The sequence below is a fragment of the Leptopilina heterotoma genome, unplaced genomic scaffold, assembly GCF_015476425.1.
Source record: "Leptopilina heterotoma isolate Lh14 unplaced genomic scaffold, ASM1547642v1 Lhet_307, whole genome shotgun sequence".
NCBI classification, from domain to species: domain Eukaryota; kingdom Metazoa; phylum Arthropoda; class Insecta; order Hymenoptera; family Figitidae; genus Leptopilina; species Leptopilina heterotoma.
Genome location: NW_025111010.1, coordinates 86,131 through 100,827, shown reverse-complemented (window position 1 = coordinate 100,827; position 14,697 = coordinate 86,131). Strand labels below are relative to the sequence as shown.

Here is a 14,697-nt window from a genome sequence, read left to right as displayed (position 1 = left end):
ATCCCGGGTTCGAATCCCAGTCCCCCCAAATTTGTTTTCAAAATTTTCTGCTTTATGTCAGGTTTCCAAAATAGAGAAGAGCAACAAACTTAACTTTCTAATTTAATATTTATTTATTATATTATTAATTATTTTTTCAATATTTTCCATAACTGGTAAGCTTATCACAACCTTACCTTAACCTTACAACTTATTAATTACCTTACCTCAACCTTGACATGTAACCTTACCTCAACCTTAACATGTAACGTTACCTCAACCTTAACGTGTAAGGTTACATCAACCTTAACGTGTAAGGTTACCTTAACCTTAACGTGTAAGGTTACCATGGCCTTATCATATATACTCACCACACCCTAACATGTAACCTTACCTCCATGGCGGAAGTTTTTAGTTCACCTCAGGTCTACCGCAGCAATATTGTGTAACCTTATGTGCCTTACGATTAGTACTCAACATAACCTTACCTCATACTATGGTGCTATGTGGGTTACCATTCGACTACTTTACCATTCTACTACTTGACATTTCGAACAGATGGCGTTTCGATTATTTGAGCATTCGACGATTTGAGAATTCGACGTTTTTAGCATTCGACGTTTTGATCATTCGACGTTTTGAACATTCGACGAATGGAAAATTCGATGATTTAAGCATTCGATGAATTAACAATTCGATGTTTTTAGCATTCGAAGTATTGACGATTCGATGTTTTTATCATTCGACTAAATGACGATTCGAAGTTTTTAGCATTCGACGTTTTTATCATTCGACGTTTTGAGCATTCGACATTTTGAACATTCGACGTTTTTAGCATTCGACGTTTTAAACATTCGACGTTTTGAACATTCGACGAATTGAGAATTCGATGTTTTTAGCATTCGATTAACTGAAGATTCGATATTTTTAGCATTCGACTACATGACGATTCGTTGTTTTTAGCATTCGACGTTTTTATCATTCGACGTTTTGAACATTCGACGTATTGACAATTCGATGTTTTTAACATTCGACGAATTGATAATTCGACGTTTTGAACATTCGTCATATTGACGATTCGATATTTTTAACATTCGACGAATTGATAATTCGACGTTTTGAACATTCGACGTATTGACAATTCGATGTTTTAAGCATTCGACTAAATGCCGATTCGATGTTTTTAGCATTCGACGTTTTGTCAATTCGATTACTTGGCATTCGACTATTTGATCATTCGACGACTTGGCGATTAGGGGATATTCATGCGTCTCAAAAAAATCTGGTGTAAAATAACACGAAACTTGTAATTTCACACATCAAAATTATAGGTTGTACGTAGTAAATTTATTTCGTTCCAAAAGTAGTTTTACTATTTTTAATAATTTTACATTATACGACTATGTAATTTAATAGTTTTGTGTAAATTTACTACGTCCGACGTAGGAAAATTTGATCACTATGTCCGACGTGGTATTTTTACATTGCGTGTATTTCTACACTTTGACGTAATATTACGTCGCACGATCTGTACAATTACATGGCGAATGTAATTTTCTTATTCCTTTAAGATTTTCAAAAAATTTTCAAGTTTTTATAAATAACTCTAAAAAAGTGTATATAATGTACATTTATAGAAAGTATATGCTAATTTATAAGTAAATAATAATATAACAAAAAGTTTTGGGCTATATTTCATAAATACAAAAAGTTACGACTGAAAATATTATTTCAAAAAATATTTGCAGGTTATGTAGATTACAGTCGGCGTGTAAAAATACCACGTCGGACATAGTGACCAAACTTTCCAACGTCGGACATAGTAAATTTACAGCAGATTTTTTTATTGATATGTATGGTTGCATACATTTGTATCAGAATGAAAAGAGCAGAATGACTATTATGTCGAATTCACAAACGTAGAATCTGTAACTTTGCGAATTTGTTTTTATCGAATACAAAATTTAAGAAAATTATTTTCACCAATTAACATTGACATAATTTTTATTTTCACTAAACAATAATTGATAGAATTTTAAAATAGTCGATTTCTTATTTAGTCGAAAGTTTAAAAATCCGAAATTTAATTAAACCTAATTTTATTTTGTCGAATGGTGGTTCAATATAATGTGAATATTAACGAAATTTATTATAGCCGAATTTATAACTAACCTAAATGTAACTCAACCGAAAAGTAATATTACATAATTCTATAGAAATTAAAAGTGCTCGAATTATCATTTAATCGAATATTTATTATATAGAATTAATTTTAATCGATATTTCGAAATCTCTAAATGCAAATTAATCTAAACTAATTTTTAAGGAAAATACAACTAAGCGAATTTCTAATTATCCGAAAACTAATTTGGTAGAAAATTTTTGTGGGTGAATTTAATTTGAGCCAAAAAGCAAGTAGCCGAAACGTCATCTATTATAATCTTAAAATGGCGAAAAAGCTATTTGTAAGAATGGTTAAATAGTCGAAACGCCATCTATTCGAATTGTCCAGTAGACGATTCGTAATTTAGGGTACAGTCACACGATCTAATGCATCTGCATGATGCATGCATGCAGAAACATTTGACCGTTCACACCTCATTTTTCGCTTTCAGAAAATCAGATTTCTGGCGGGATATTTAAAATTTTAATCAATTTTAAATATCCCGCCAGAAATCTGATTTTCCGAAAGCGAAAAATGAGGTGTGAACGGTCAAATGTTTCTGCATGCATGCATCATGCAGATGCATTAGATCGTGTGACTGTACCCTTAGCCGAATGGAAAAAACGTCGAATGGACAAAACGTCGAATTTTGAAAACATCGAATTGTCAATTCATCGAATTCTCAAAACATTGAATTGTCAATACGTCGAATGTTTAAAACGTCGAATGATAAAAACGTCGAATGCTAAAAACATCGAATCGTCAAAAGTTCGACAAAATTTGATTGATCTAAGTAAAGATTTTTTTGTTTTAAGTTAATGTTTACTTAGATCAAACAAATTTTGTCGAACTTTTGACGATTCGATGTTTTTAGCATTCGACGTTTTTATCATTCGACGTTTTAAACATTCGACGTATTGACAATTCAATGTTTTGAGAATTCGATGAATTGACAATTCGATGTTTTCAAAATTCGACGTTTTGTCCATTCGACGTTTTTTCCATTCGGCTAAATTACGAATCGTCTACTGGACAATTCGAATAGATGGCGTTTCGACTATTTAACCATTCTTACAAATAGCTTTTTCGCCATTTTAAGATTATAATAGATGACGTTTCGGCTACTTGCTTTTTGGCTCAAATTAAATTCACCCACAAAAATTTTCTACCAAATTAGTTTTCGGATAATTAGAAATTCGCTTAGTTGTATTTTCCTTAAAAATTAGTTTAGATTAATTTGCATTTAGAGATTTCGAAATATCGATTAAAATTAATTCTATATAATAAATATTCGATTAAATGATAATTCGAGCACTTTTAATTTCTATAGAATTATGTAATATTACTTTTCGGTTGAGTTACATTTAGGTTAGTTATAAATTCGGCTATAATAAATTTCGTTAATATTCACATTATATTGAACCACCATTCGACAAAATAAAATTAGGTTTAATTAAATTTCGGATTTTTAAACTTTCGACTAAATAAGAAATCGACTATTTTAAAATTCTATCAATTATTGTTTAGTGAAAATAAAAATTATGTCAATGTTAATTGGTGAAAATAATTTTCTTAAATTTTGTATTCGATAAAAACAAATTCGCAAAGTTACAGATTCTACGTTTGTGAATTCGACATAATAGTCATTCTGCTCTTTTCATTCTGATACAAATGTATGCAACCCGTACTTGTGCTTAGAAATGCCTTCTCTCTCAGGGAAGGCACTAATTTGACATGTTTTTCACACTTTCTATATTCCTTATAGTTTGTGTCAATAATTCAAACAAAATTCTGTTTTTCTGGCTGATTTTTTAGACAATATAGGCAATGGGGTTCCACCAAGAAGACTATATACAGGAGGAACAACTCGAGTATTTCCGATGGTCCCGATTTTAACGGACGATTGGGCGTACTACCCCGAGGCGCACTAGTCTTCTGCACATCTCAACACATGCATAACTGTGTATATTTTATATATATTCCATCTGACAGCTGTAGCAGCTGCAAGTTTTTATTATCTCCTCCATATTGAATAATAAGTGTAAATATTAAGTGAACTTAATATTTTTAATACAGAAATTTCTAAAAAAAGTGAGAAGTGTATTTAACACTAGTGTTTTTAATTATGATTCGTCTGGATGAAGAATGTTAATTTAAATAATAAAAGTTGTAATGGGATTTTCATAACCATTTTTTATCTTACAATAAAAAAAGGGTATGTTATATTATAAATTATTATCTATCCTATTGTAATATATAATTTATTATATATTTATTATTGCTGCAATTATATTTATTTCTGTTATAGCATTGTATTTGAGGTTAACCATAACCTCCAAAGAGGAATTTTTCCAACTGAACTAAGTTTTCGGATTTAACGCTCTACGATATTTCAAAGATTTTAAAAGGGATATATAAATTATAAAAACTAATGAATAATTATAATTGTAAAGAGTATTTGTAATAAATGTTAGTTTTACGATTTATGAACAGAATAATTTAAAAAAAGCATTTAAAAAAATTTTTTACTTACGGATTACGTCAATGAATTTAATTTGTTTAATATTATATATTTTCATTAGTACTTACCTCATTTTATGGAAATTTATAAAGATGACGATAATTTTCTGTACAATTTTTATCGCCACTTGTACAATTATTTATGCAACACTGTCTCTTTTGGGGCATTTCATTTAGTGTTTTCAAAATCAACTGTCACAGAACTTGCACATAACCAAGAAAATTGTAAACAAAACAAACACACATTTATTTAAAGATACACAGATAGAGTTTATACAGTTATGCATGTGTTGCGATGTGCAGAAGACTAGTGCGCCTCGGGGTAGTACGCCCAATCGTCCGTTAAAAACGGGACCACTGCTCTCTATGAACAAGCAGGCGAGTTGGTTCTCCTGTATATAGTCTTCTTGGGTTCCCACAGCCAAACTTGACCAGTAGAGTGCAGCACCACTATAAGATTTTATGGCGCAAAATTTTAAATGTGATTTGTTGCATAATATTAATTAAACAATATAAATGGTTTTTGTTCATGTAAATAAAGAATAAAATCATTAGATCAGAAATATTGGTTATAATAAAATACGGAAAACTATTTAAGGATGTTAAGAGATTCAAAATTAAAATGTGTTTACAATATTTTTAATGAAAGGCAACATAACCTCAATTTTTTTATCTATACTTTTACGATACTGTGACTTGCAAAACCGTCTTTTTTCCTGCGACACAAATTCCTCGCTCAAGTAATTCAATTTTTAACTTTTCACAATTCCACAAAAAGTATTTATTTACTTCGTTTATTTGTTTGTAAAACAAATATGACTTTTCGCGAAATAAAAAATTAAGCGCTAGACAAATCTTGTTACGAGCGACTGCCATCTCGCTCGTTTATTAATCGATACCTCGATTCGCGAATAAAACCCGCGGTTGAATTTAAAATATTTCATTATATTTATTTAATTCTGAGAAAACATAAAACAGGAAATCTTAAACTCTTGAAACTTGAAATACAAATAGAATAATAAATAACTTTGACAACTATAGTTAAAATTTGTCACGCACGAAGTAAAGTATATTCCCTGAATAAATACAAACATTCACATGTTTAAGAACTATCGAAACATTCCGATGTCCCAAAAGAATTTGATAAAAGTATATTTGATTCTTGTAATTGTTGATGACTCTTATGATAATTGACGTATTGTATTATTGTTTATACTCCTGCCCTATTGGCCTTACGCACTTCGACAAGAGTCCCCGAGAAATACTTTTTTGGATTAAGCATAACCATTCTACTTAGAAATTTTTTCTATATATTAACCTAATTTGCGTCTACAGCCGACCTTATTAGGAGTACTCGCATTACGCCTGGACCACCCGTCAATGGGTTTTCTCGCCAGAGAAGAGGGAAACTGTAGAAAACCTCTCTGAGTACAACCGGTTTATCGACAGTCGAGTTCTAATGGTGTGTACCGGACAATAATCGACGGTGCACATCATTATACCTCGACGTCAAACCTCTCGCTCAGATTGTCTCACGTGCCGGAAAAATACCAAGCCAAGTGGGCGCGAACCAAGGGTACTTATACCCTTGGTCCTTAAACGACCACCAACGCCAGGCATCTATCCGACTGAGCCAATCTGTCGACGTATTGTATTATTTAAAGTAAAATAATAATAGTCATATTATATACAGTCAGGTCCCCATACTGTTAGATTCCAAACTGTTATGTCCTCAGTAGTGTTATGTTTTTTCATAACCTCCAAATTCAGAAGTGTTAGGTGACGTCACGTTACGTCACCAATTTTCAGGACCGTATTCTTAAGCCCAAAGAAAAGGGGGCATATACTTCTAGGCCAAACTTGAGGTGTATATATTTACGTTCCTGAAAGGTGCGCAGTAGACATACTTTGAGCACATAACAGAGCTGAGTCAGGAGGAGTGGGAAATTTCTGGAAATGTAATAGTATGGGGACCCGACTGTAGTATATAATTATAATCATTGCCTTGTATCTTTAAATAAATTAGTTAAGATAGGTAATTAATTACTTATAATCAATTAGGTATAAGATTCTGTCACTTTTAATTGTAATACAAACAGATTCAATTATTATATTATAAGTTATTGTTAAATACAGAATGTTTCGAATGTATGATATATTATGTATAGTATGTACAGTGTATAGCTAGAGTTGCATAGTGTGTATAGTAGAGTGGGGATGCTGGATGCATCTCGCGGAGGCGGTGCATAGACTTTTAAGCATGCGCAGGAACGTCTTCCATGGACTTAGAGCGGAGCTCTCAGGGTTCTCGACTTCCGCTTGGTAAGCGGTATCGGTTAGACGCGTTACTTTTGCTCGTTAAAGTTTTTACCGTTTCTCCGGTCTTCGGTGCTTATTTATTGATCTCAGTTCCCGTCGTGGGTCCTGTTATTCAAGCCTAAAGTATTGTGTACTGCCTGCTTCACAGGCACTGTGATTTTTATAAGTGTGTTGTTTATAGGTTAACGCCAGCCACCGGGCTGTGCGTGTGTGATCGAGGCATGGCCTCTGTCGATGCGGAAATGGATGTCGGCGACCACGGTGGTGGGTCGGAGGTAGAGAAAGCAGTTGAAGGTTTGCTTTTTATGCAACAAAATTCTAAAATTAGATCGCGCCAGAATTCGACATCGTCCCTTGATTCAGATCCAGCAGCGAACAAAGTCCCGCCCTCAACTCGGTCGAAAATTTCGCTTGACCCCAAAAATAGCAACCAGAAGCCTGCAAAGTACGGAAATTTTGATAAAGGAAATTGTCCAGTTTTTATCCAGCGTGATCCGAGTTCAACGGATGCAAACAAAGATCTCAACCACATTTCTATCGGCAAGACACTGCACGCGCTTTACCCCGGTAAAGTCGTCAGTATCCACCCAAGCGGTCGTGGTAAGGTGCGTGTTGTAATGAACAGTGGTAGGGCCGCTAATCAAATCGTCTCGGACCCCACTTTAAAATCAAAAGGTTTAGTTGCGTTAATTCCGAATAGCTTTGTCACATGTCAGGGTATTATAAATAATATCGGTCTGGACATCTCTAACGAGGAAATTTTGGAGAATGCCGAAGTTTTAGGTCAAATCGGGAAAGATTGCAAAATAATCAATGTTATGCGTTTCAACAGGAAAGTCGTTAATGAGGCCAAAGTTGTCTCACATGAACCATCTACCACCGTGCTTCTTACCTTCCAAGGTACAACTCTCCCGGAACGCGTTGCAATCTTCAAAGGCTCTAGTCCGGTCCGTCCTTACGTACCCGATCCCCGCATGTGTTTGAAATGTTTCCGTTTTGGACACATAGCAAAAAATTGTCGATCCAAAGCTAGATGCCAACAATGCGGTAGCACAACCCCACACGACGATTCAAACAAATGTCCCCAAACTTCGGATTCCCCAACTTGCCTGCATTGCAAAGGTCCACACAGGACATCTTCAAAACTCTGCCCAAAGTTCGTCGAACAGAAGGAAATTCGCTATTACGCGACAATGCACAGATTGTCCTTCAGTGAAGCACGACAATTCCTCAGTCTAAAAACAACCTCGAACCTCTCGAGTTCTTTTAACTTTTCTGAGTTTCCAGATCTGGGAGATTGTCCAACGCCGTCATCAGTTCAGCCTACAAAAACGCAATCCCAGTCTCGTTCATACTCACAAACAGCTCAACAACAAAACTTTACTCATCCATCCTCCACAAACAAAACTCACAAACACAAAAACATGACAAAACCTTTAAGAAGCTCCGCTTCTTCATTCTTTGCCTCCAATTGGGACAATGGAAGATCGAAATCATGCTTCCAAACGGTTTTGCTCTCTCAAACTTCACACAAGCATCTCTACCTCTACCACCTTCTACATCTTCTAACCACTCCTCTTTACCAAACCTAGATTCCTACTCACTCTCCTCTATCATCTCCTGGTTGAACAACCAGGTGTCACTTTTCTCTCCCAATTCTTCTCCTGATGATGCTAAACAAAGACATTTTCTTCTCACCAACATCAAAGATAACCTCCGCCTTTTACTCGTTCCTTCAACGGACAAACATGGCCAATCTCCCTAAATTAAACATACTGCAATGGAATTGTCGTGGTGTCTCTAACAAGACACACGAAATTCACAAAATTTCAGACAAGTTCGACATTCTCCTTCTCTGCGAAACTTTCCTGAAACCAGATAAACGCGATAACCTTAATATTCTTAAAAATTTTAATATTATTAGACTTGATAGATTAGTAAATAAAGGTGGTGGCCTGGTCATCGCCATTCGTAAAAACTTAACTTTTTCAAGAATCAACACAATCTATACCCGAGAAGACGATTTGGAGACACTAGCTGTCTCTATTGACTCATCGTTGGGTAAGCTTTTGTTGATCTCAGATTATAGAGTACCGGGTAAACAAACTTCCATTAATGTTTGGAAATCTTTTTTCGATTCTATTAAAAATTTCGGTTTCAGGTCTGTCTTCATAGGAAGTGACTTTAATAGTCATAATACCTTTTGGGGAAGCTCCCAGACCTGCATAAACGGGCAAAATTTATGTGACCAATTGGATACCTCTGATTTTATTCTTTTAAACAACGGCTCCCCTACTTACTTAGGTCGCCCACCGAGCCCTGGTTCAGCATTGGATTTGTCACTTGTTACCTCAAACCTTTACACTCTCTCTTCATGGTCCATACACAATGACACACTGGGCAGTGATCACTTCCCAATATTCTCATCTCTAGGCATCTCTATACCCATTTCCACTTTTTCTTCTCACAAATATAACCTCAAATCAATCAATTGGACACTTTTTTCTGAAAAAAATCCGTTTATCTGTAGAATCCAATTCAAACCTTTTAAACACCACAGATCCCATCGCAGACTATAACCTATTCACAGACATCGTGGACAGCTCAGTCAAATTTGCCTGTCCTCAACACAAACCTTCACACCACACACTAGGTAACAGGCCACATTCTAAAAAACCTTTCATTCCAGCACCTTGGTGGAATGGTAAATGCGATGAGGCTATTAATAATCGTAAATTAGCTTTGTCAAATTATAAAAAATCTTCTAATTACCAAAATTTTCTTGAATATAAAAAATCTGAAGCGATAGTCAAACGCACTGTTAATGAAGCTAAAAGAGAATCTTTTAAAACATTTTGCAATTCTTTAGATAGACATACTCCTATTTCAAGAGTATGGTCGGTTGTTAAAAGCTTTAAACATCGTTTTACCCATCCACCAACAGCTTCATGTTCGGCAGACAAGGAAATGATAGACAAGCTCCATTCTCTGGTAGATGAGCTTTACCCACCTACAGTTTTTTATGATAATTTTCCTAATAATTTCATACATAATCCTTTTTTGGAAGCGTCTTTTTCTCTGGAAGAACTCAAAATTGCAATTAATTCATGTAAAGTAAAATCATCTCCAGGTCTAGATAAAATAGATTATTTTAGGCTTCTTGCCTATTTAAAGTAACTGAGAAACTTATTTACAATAGACTACTGTGGTATGTCGAACGCAATAGGATTCTTAGCCCCTTCCAATTTGGGTTTAGGAGGGGAAGATCATGTGCGGATAACCTTGCTTTGGTTTCGACAGAAATATGGACTGGTCTAGCCGAGCGTGAATTCACTGGTGCTCTGTTTCTTGATCTTAAGGGTGCATTCCCGAGTGTGATCCCGAATGTGCTGGTTGAGGACCTACGTTTAATAGGGATTCCTGAACCCATATCTCGATTTATTTATAACTCAGTTAACTGCAAAAATATGTTTATTAAAATTGATGGTGAAACAATAGGTCCTAGAACTAGCACTGTCGGTCTACCTCAGGGTAGCATCCTTAGTCCAATCAACTACTCTATCTACACTAGAAATCTACATAAATGCATTCCGGCAAATTGCATAATTTATGAATTCGCAGACGATGTAACGGTCACCTGCCGTTCATCTAGTCTAAACCAAATAATAACTTCCCTCCAAAACAGTTTAAACGCACTGTCTGATTATCTTAAAGACAGAGGTCTAGAGGTCTGTCCGGAAAAGACGAAGTTAGTTATATTTAGCAATAAGAAGATTAACTTAGAAGACCCATCACTTTCTTTAAATTTAAATAATGTTATTATCAAACCATCCCCTTCCGCAATTTACCTAGTTATTAACTTCCACCAATCCGGTTCATCCGATACCCACTTCAACTATTTATGTGACAAAAGCAGAAAAATTCTTAATGTTTTAAGGGTTCTTAGAGGCACATGGTGGGGTGCCGATCCCAAATTATTGCTTCACATTTTTGATTCCTTAATTGTAAGTGGCGTTAACTATGGTTCCATCTCCTCTAATTTTAAATCCCATAAAAATTTCTCCCGCCTTGAAAAAATCAGAAATCAAGCTCTTCGACTAGCCGTAGGCTACAGGAATAGCACCCCGATCAATGTAATGTTAGCAGAATGTTGTATACCCCCCTTAAGAATGAAATTTAACTTTCTCGCAAAGAAATACCTTTATAGAATTTTTTCAAATCCCAGCCACCCTTTACCGGTCGGACTTACAGTTCTTTCGCGACTCCTCCGCGACTCTAATACTCTTTTTAATTATCCTCTTCTAATTGCTTTCGAAAGATCGAAGAATTACAGCGAACTCATTAGAAGTAAGAATCTAGATCCTTACTTCGAATTCCTCTATGAGGATCATATATTCACTCCCCAAATCTTCTTTGACTTGGGCAAATCACTACAAAATTCTCTTAATCCAGCAATTTTATTCAGGGACCTAACCAATCGCAACTTTCCTAATCATGTTTTCTTTTTTACTGATGGCTCAAAGTCGGACAAAGACCTTTTAGCGGGTTGCGCCTTTGTTTGCCCTACTTTAAATATCGTATCAAAATTTAAAATTTCTAAGTTCGCTTCAATATTTTCCCTCGAAGCGTTTACAATCTTATTTACTCTCGATTTTATAATTAATTCCAATCTTAATAATACAGTCTTATTTTCAGACTCACTTAGCGTACTTAAAAACATAAACTCCAAAAGTATCTATAAAGTTAAATCTTATATAATATTTGCGATTAGAAACCGCCTAAAGGTCCTGTCTGATTTAGGTCGTCCAGCGAAACTGGTCTGGGTTCCTGGTCATTCAGGGATAGAGGGAAACGAAGCGGCTGATAAAGCAGCAAAAGAAGCATCCACAAATCCTACTCCACTAGATATTCAGCTTCCTTTTTCGGATTTCCATAGTGTTGCTCGCAAGCAACTTGATGCTAGTTTTAATTCTTATTTAACAGACGTAGGTAAAAATAAGGGTGCCCATTACACTCAACTTTTCTATAAACCCAGAAGAAAACCGTGGTTTGCTGATTTTGTCGCCCGCAGATCCTGGATAGTTTTATTATGTCGCGCGCGTTCCAATCACTATAATTTAGCTGCTGATGCGCAAGGGGTCTTTGGACCCTTTGGCGCATACGCGGGAGCAAGGGCGGCCTGCGCGCCCCACACTTTTACTCTGTTCGCAGCAAGAAGACTATATACAGGAGGAACATCTCGAGTATTTCCGATGGTCCCGATTTTAACGGACGATTGGGCGTACTACCCCGAGGCGCACTAGTCTTCTGCACATCTCAACACATGCATAACTGTGTATATTTTATATATATTCCATCTGACAGCTGTAACAGCTGCAAGTTTTTATTATCCCCTCATATTGAATAATAAGTGTAAATATTAAGTGAACTTAATATTTTTAATACAGAAATTTCTAAAAAAAAGTGAGAAGTGTATTTAACACTAGTGTTTTTAATTATGATTCGTATTGATGAAGAGTGTTAATTTAAATAATAAAAGTTGTAATGGGATTTTCATAACCATTTTTTATCTCACAATAAAAACAAGTTGTAAATCCAGATGTTCATTACATGAACATTTTGCTTCCTCTTTACGATCAGCAAAAAAAATTTGCTTCCTCGTGGAGGAAGCATTAACAATAAGAATATTTAATTTTTAAATAACTTTTAATACAATTTAACATTTATAAAATAAAGTGCATTCGTCTTAATAGAAAGAATAAAATTTTCTTAAACAGTAATATGAATCTAAATAAATAAAAAAAATTTTAGTAAAAAAGTGAATTTTTCAAATTTGATTGTAATTAATTCTATATTTTTCAATAGATTATATACTTTATATACATCAATCGATTCGTCTTGATGCAAAGAATAAGATTTTTGATTTATTTTTCAATAAATAATAACATTTTATTGTACAGCAACATGATTTTAAGAAAAAATGAATTTCTATTAAAAGTGCAAATTTTTTGTCTATAATTGGTTTTAATTCTATAAATTTAAATACAATATATACTTTATATATACCAATCGATCCGTCTTGGTGCAAAGAATAAGATTTTAGAAATAAATGAGTAAGATTTTCTTATACGGCAACATAATTTTGCGGAAAGCACTCATTTTTTGATAAAAACGCGAATTTTTCAGCTTTAATTGTGATTAACTCTGCAAATTCTCATATAATTTATACTTTTTATATACCAATCGATTCGTCTTGATGCAAAGAATAAGATTTTATTATTTATTAACTTCAATAACCAACTTAAAAAAAATTTTTTGAAAAAAAATTTTTTTTAGAAAAAAGTCAAAAAAAATTTTATTTTGAGAATTTTTTAAAGTCTATCAATCCATTTCGAGATATTTTTAGGATAAACATACCTGGTAAATTTTAGCCAAATTCGTTAAAACCTCTTTGAGTTATCGTGTTCACAAAAATCGGGATCCACACACACACACACACATACACACACACATACACACACACACACATACATACATCCGGACAATTGTTCAGGGTCTTATCAAGAAGACTATATACAGGAGAACCAACTCGCCTGCTTGTTCATAGAGAGCAGTGGTCCCGTTTTTAACGGACGACTGGGCGTACTACCCCGAGGCGCACTAGTCTTCTGCACATCGCAACACATGCATAACTGTATAAACTCTATCTGTGTATCTTTAAATAATGTGTGTTTGTTTTGTTTACAATTTTCTTGGTTATGTGCAAGTTCTGTGACAGTTGATTTTGAAAACACTAAATGAAATGCCATAAAAGAGTTTGTATCTTCTGAAATATTTTTGCTTGTTTTCATCTTTATTAGTTTTTATAATTTATAAATCTCTTTTAAAATCTTTGAAATATCGTAGAGCGTTAAATCCGAAAACTTAGTTCAGTTGGAAAAATTCCTCTTTGGAGGTTATGGTTAACCTAAAATACAATGCTATAACAGAAATAAATATAATTGCAGCAATAATAAATATATAATAAATTATATATTACAATAGGATAGATAATAATTTATAATATAACATACCCTTTTTTTATTGTAAGATAAAAAATGGTTATGAAAATCCCATTACAACTTTTATTATTTAAATTAACACTCTTCATCAATACGAATCATAATTAAAAACACTAGTGTTAAATACACTTCGCACTTTTATTAGAAATTTCTGTATTAAAAATATTAAGTTCACTTAATATTTACACTTATTATTCAATATGAGGGGATAATAAAAACTTGCAGCTGTTACAGCTGTCAGATGGAATATATATAAAATATACACAGTTATGCATGTGTTGAGATGTGCAGAAGACTAGTGCGCCTCGGGGTAGTACACCCAATCGTCCGTTAAAATCGGGACCATCGGAAATACTCGAGTTGTTCCTCCTGTATATAGTCTTCTTGGGTGTTATATAACATAGTCCCATATAGAAGAAAATTTGTTAAAAGGATTTTTAAAAATTTTGTAAATTAAACGACTACAAAGCTTCCTCACGAGGAAGCAAAAGGGTATGTTATATTATAAATTATTATCTATCCTATTGTAATATATAATTTATTATATATTTATTATTGCTGCAATTATATTTATTTCTGTTATAGCATTGTATTTGAGGTTAACCATAACCTTCAAAGAGGAATTTTTCCAACTGAACTAAGTTTTCGGATTTA

At 34.0% G+C, this 14,697-nt stretch overlaps 1 protein-coding gene across 1 annotated transcript; it reads left to right on the top strand.

The window, feature by feature from the left end:
• The first annotated feature begins 7,203 nt into the window (after positions 1-7,203).
• Positions 7,204-8,574, top strand: LOC122504614. Its single transcript, XM_043615796.1, has one exon. The coding sequence runs from the start codon at positions 7,204-7,206 to the stop codon at positions 8,572-8,574; it is 1,371 nt and encodes a 456-aa protein (XP_043471731.1).
• Positions 8,575-14,697: the final 6,123 nt, after the last annotated feature.

What these genes read in the sequence shown, in the direction of transcription:
- LOC122504614 (XM_043615796.1), top strand. Translation starts at nt 7,204, where the DNA reads ATGGCCTCTGTCGATGCGGAAATGGATGTCGGCGACCACGGTGGTGGG.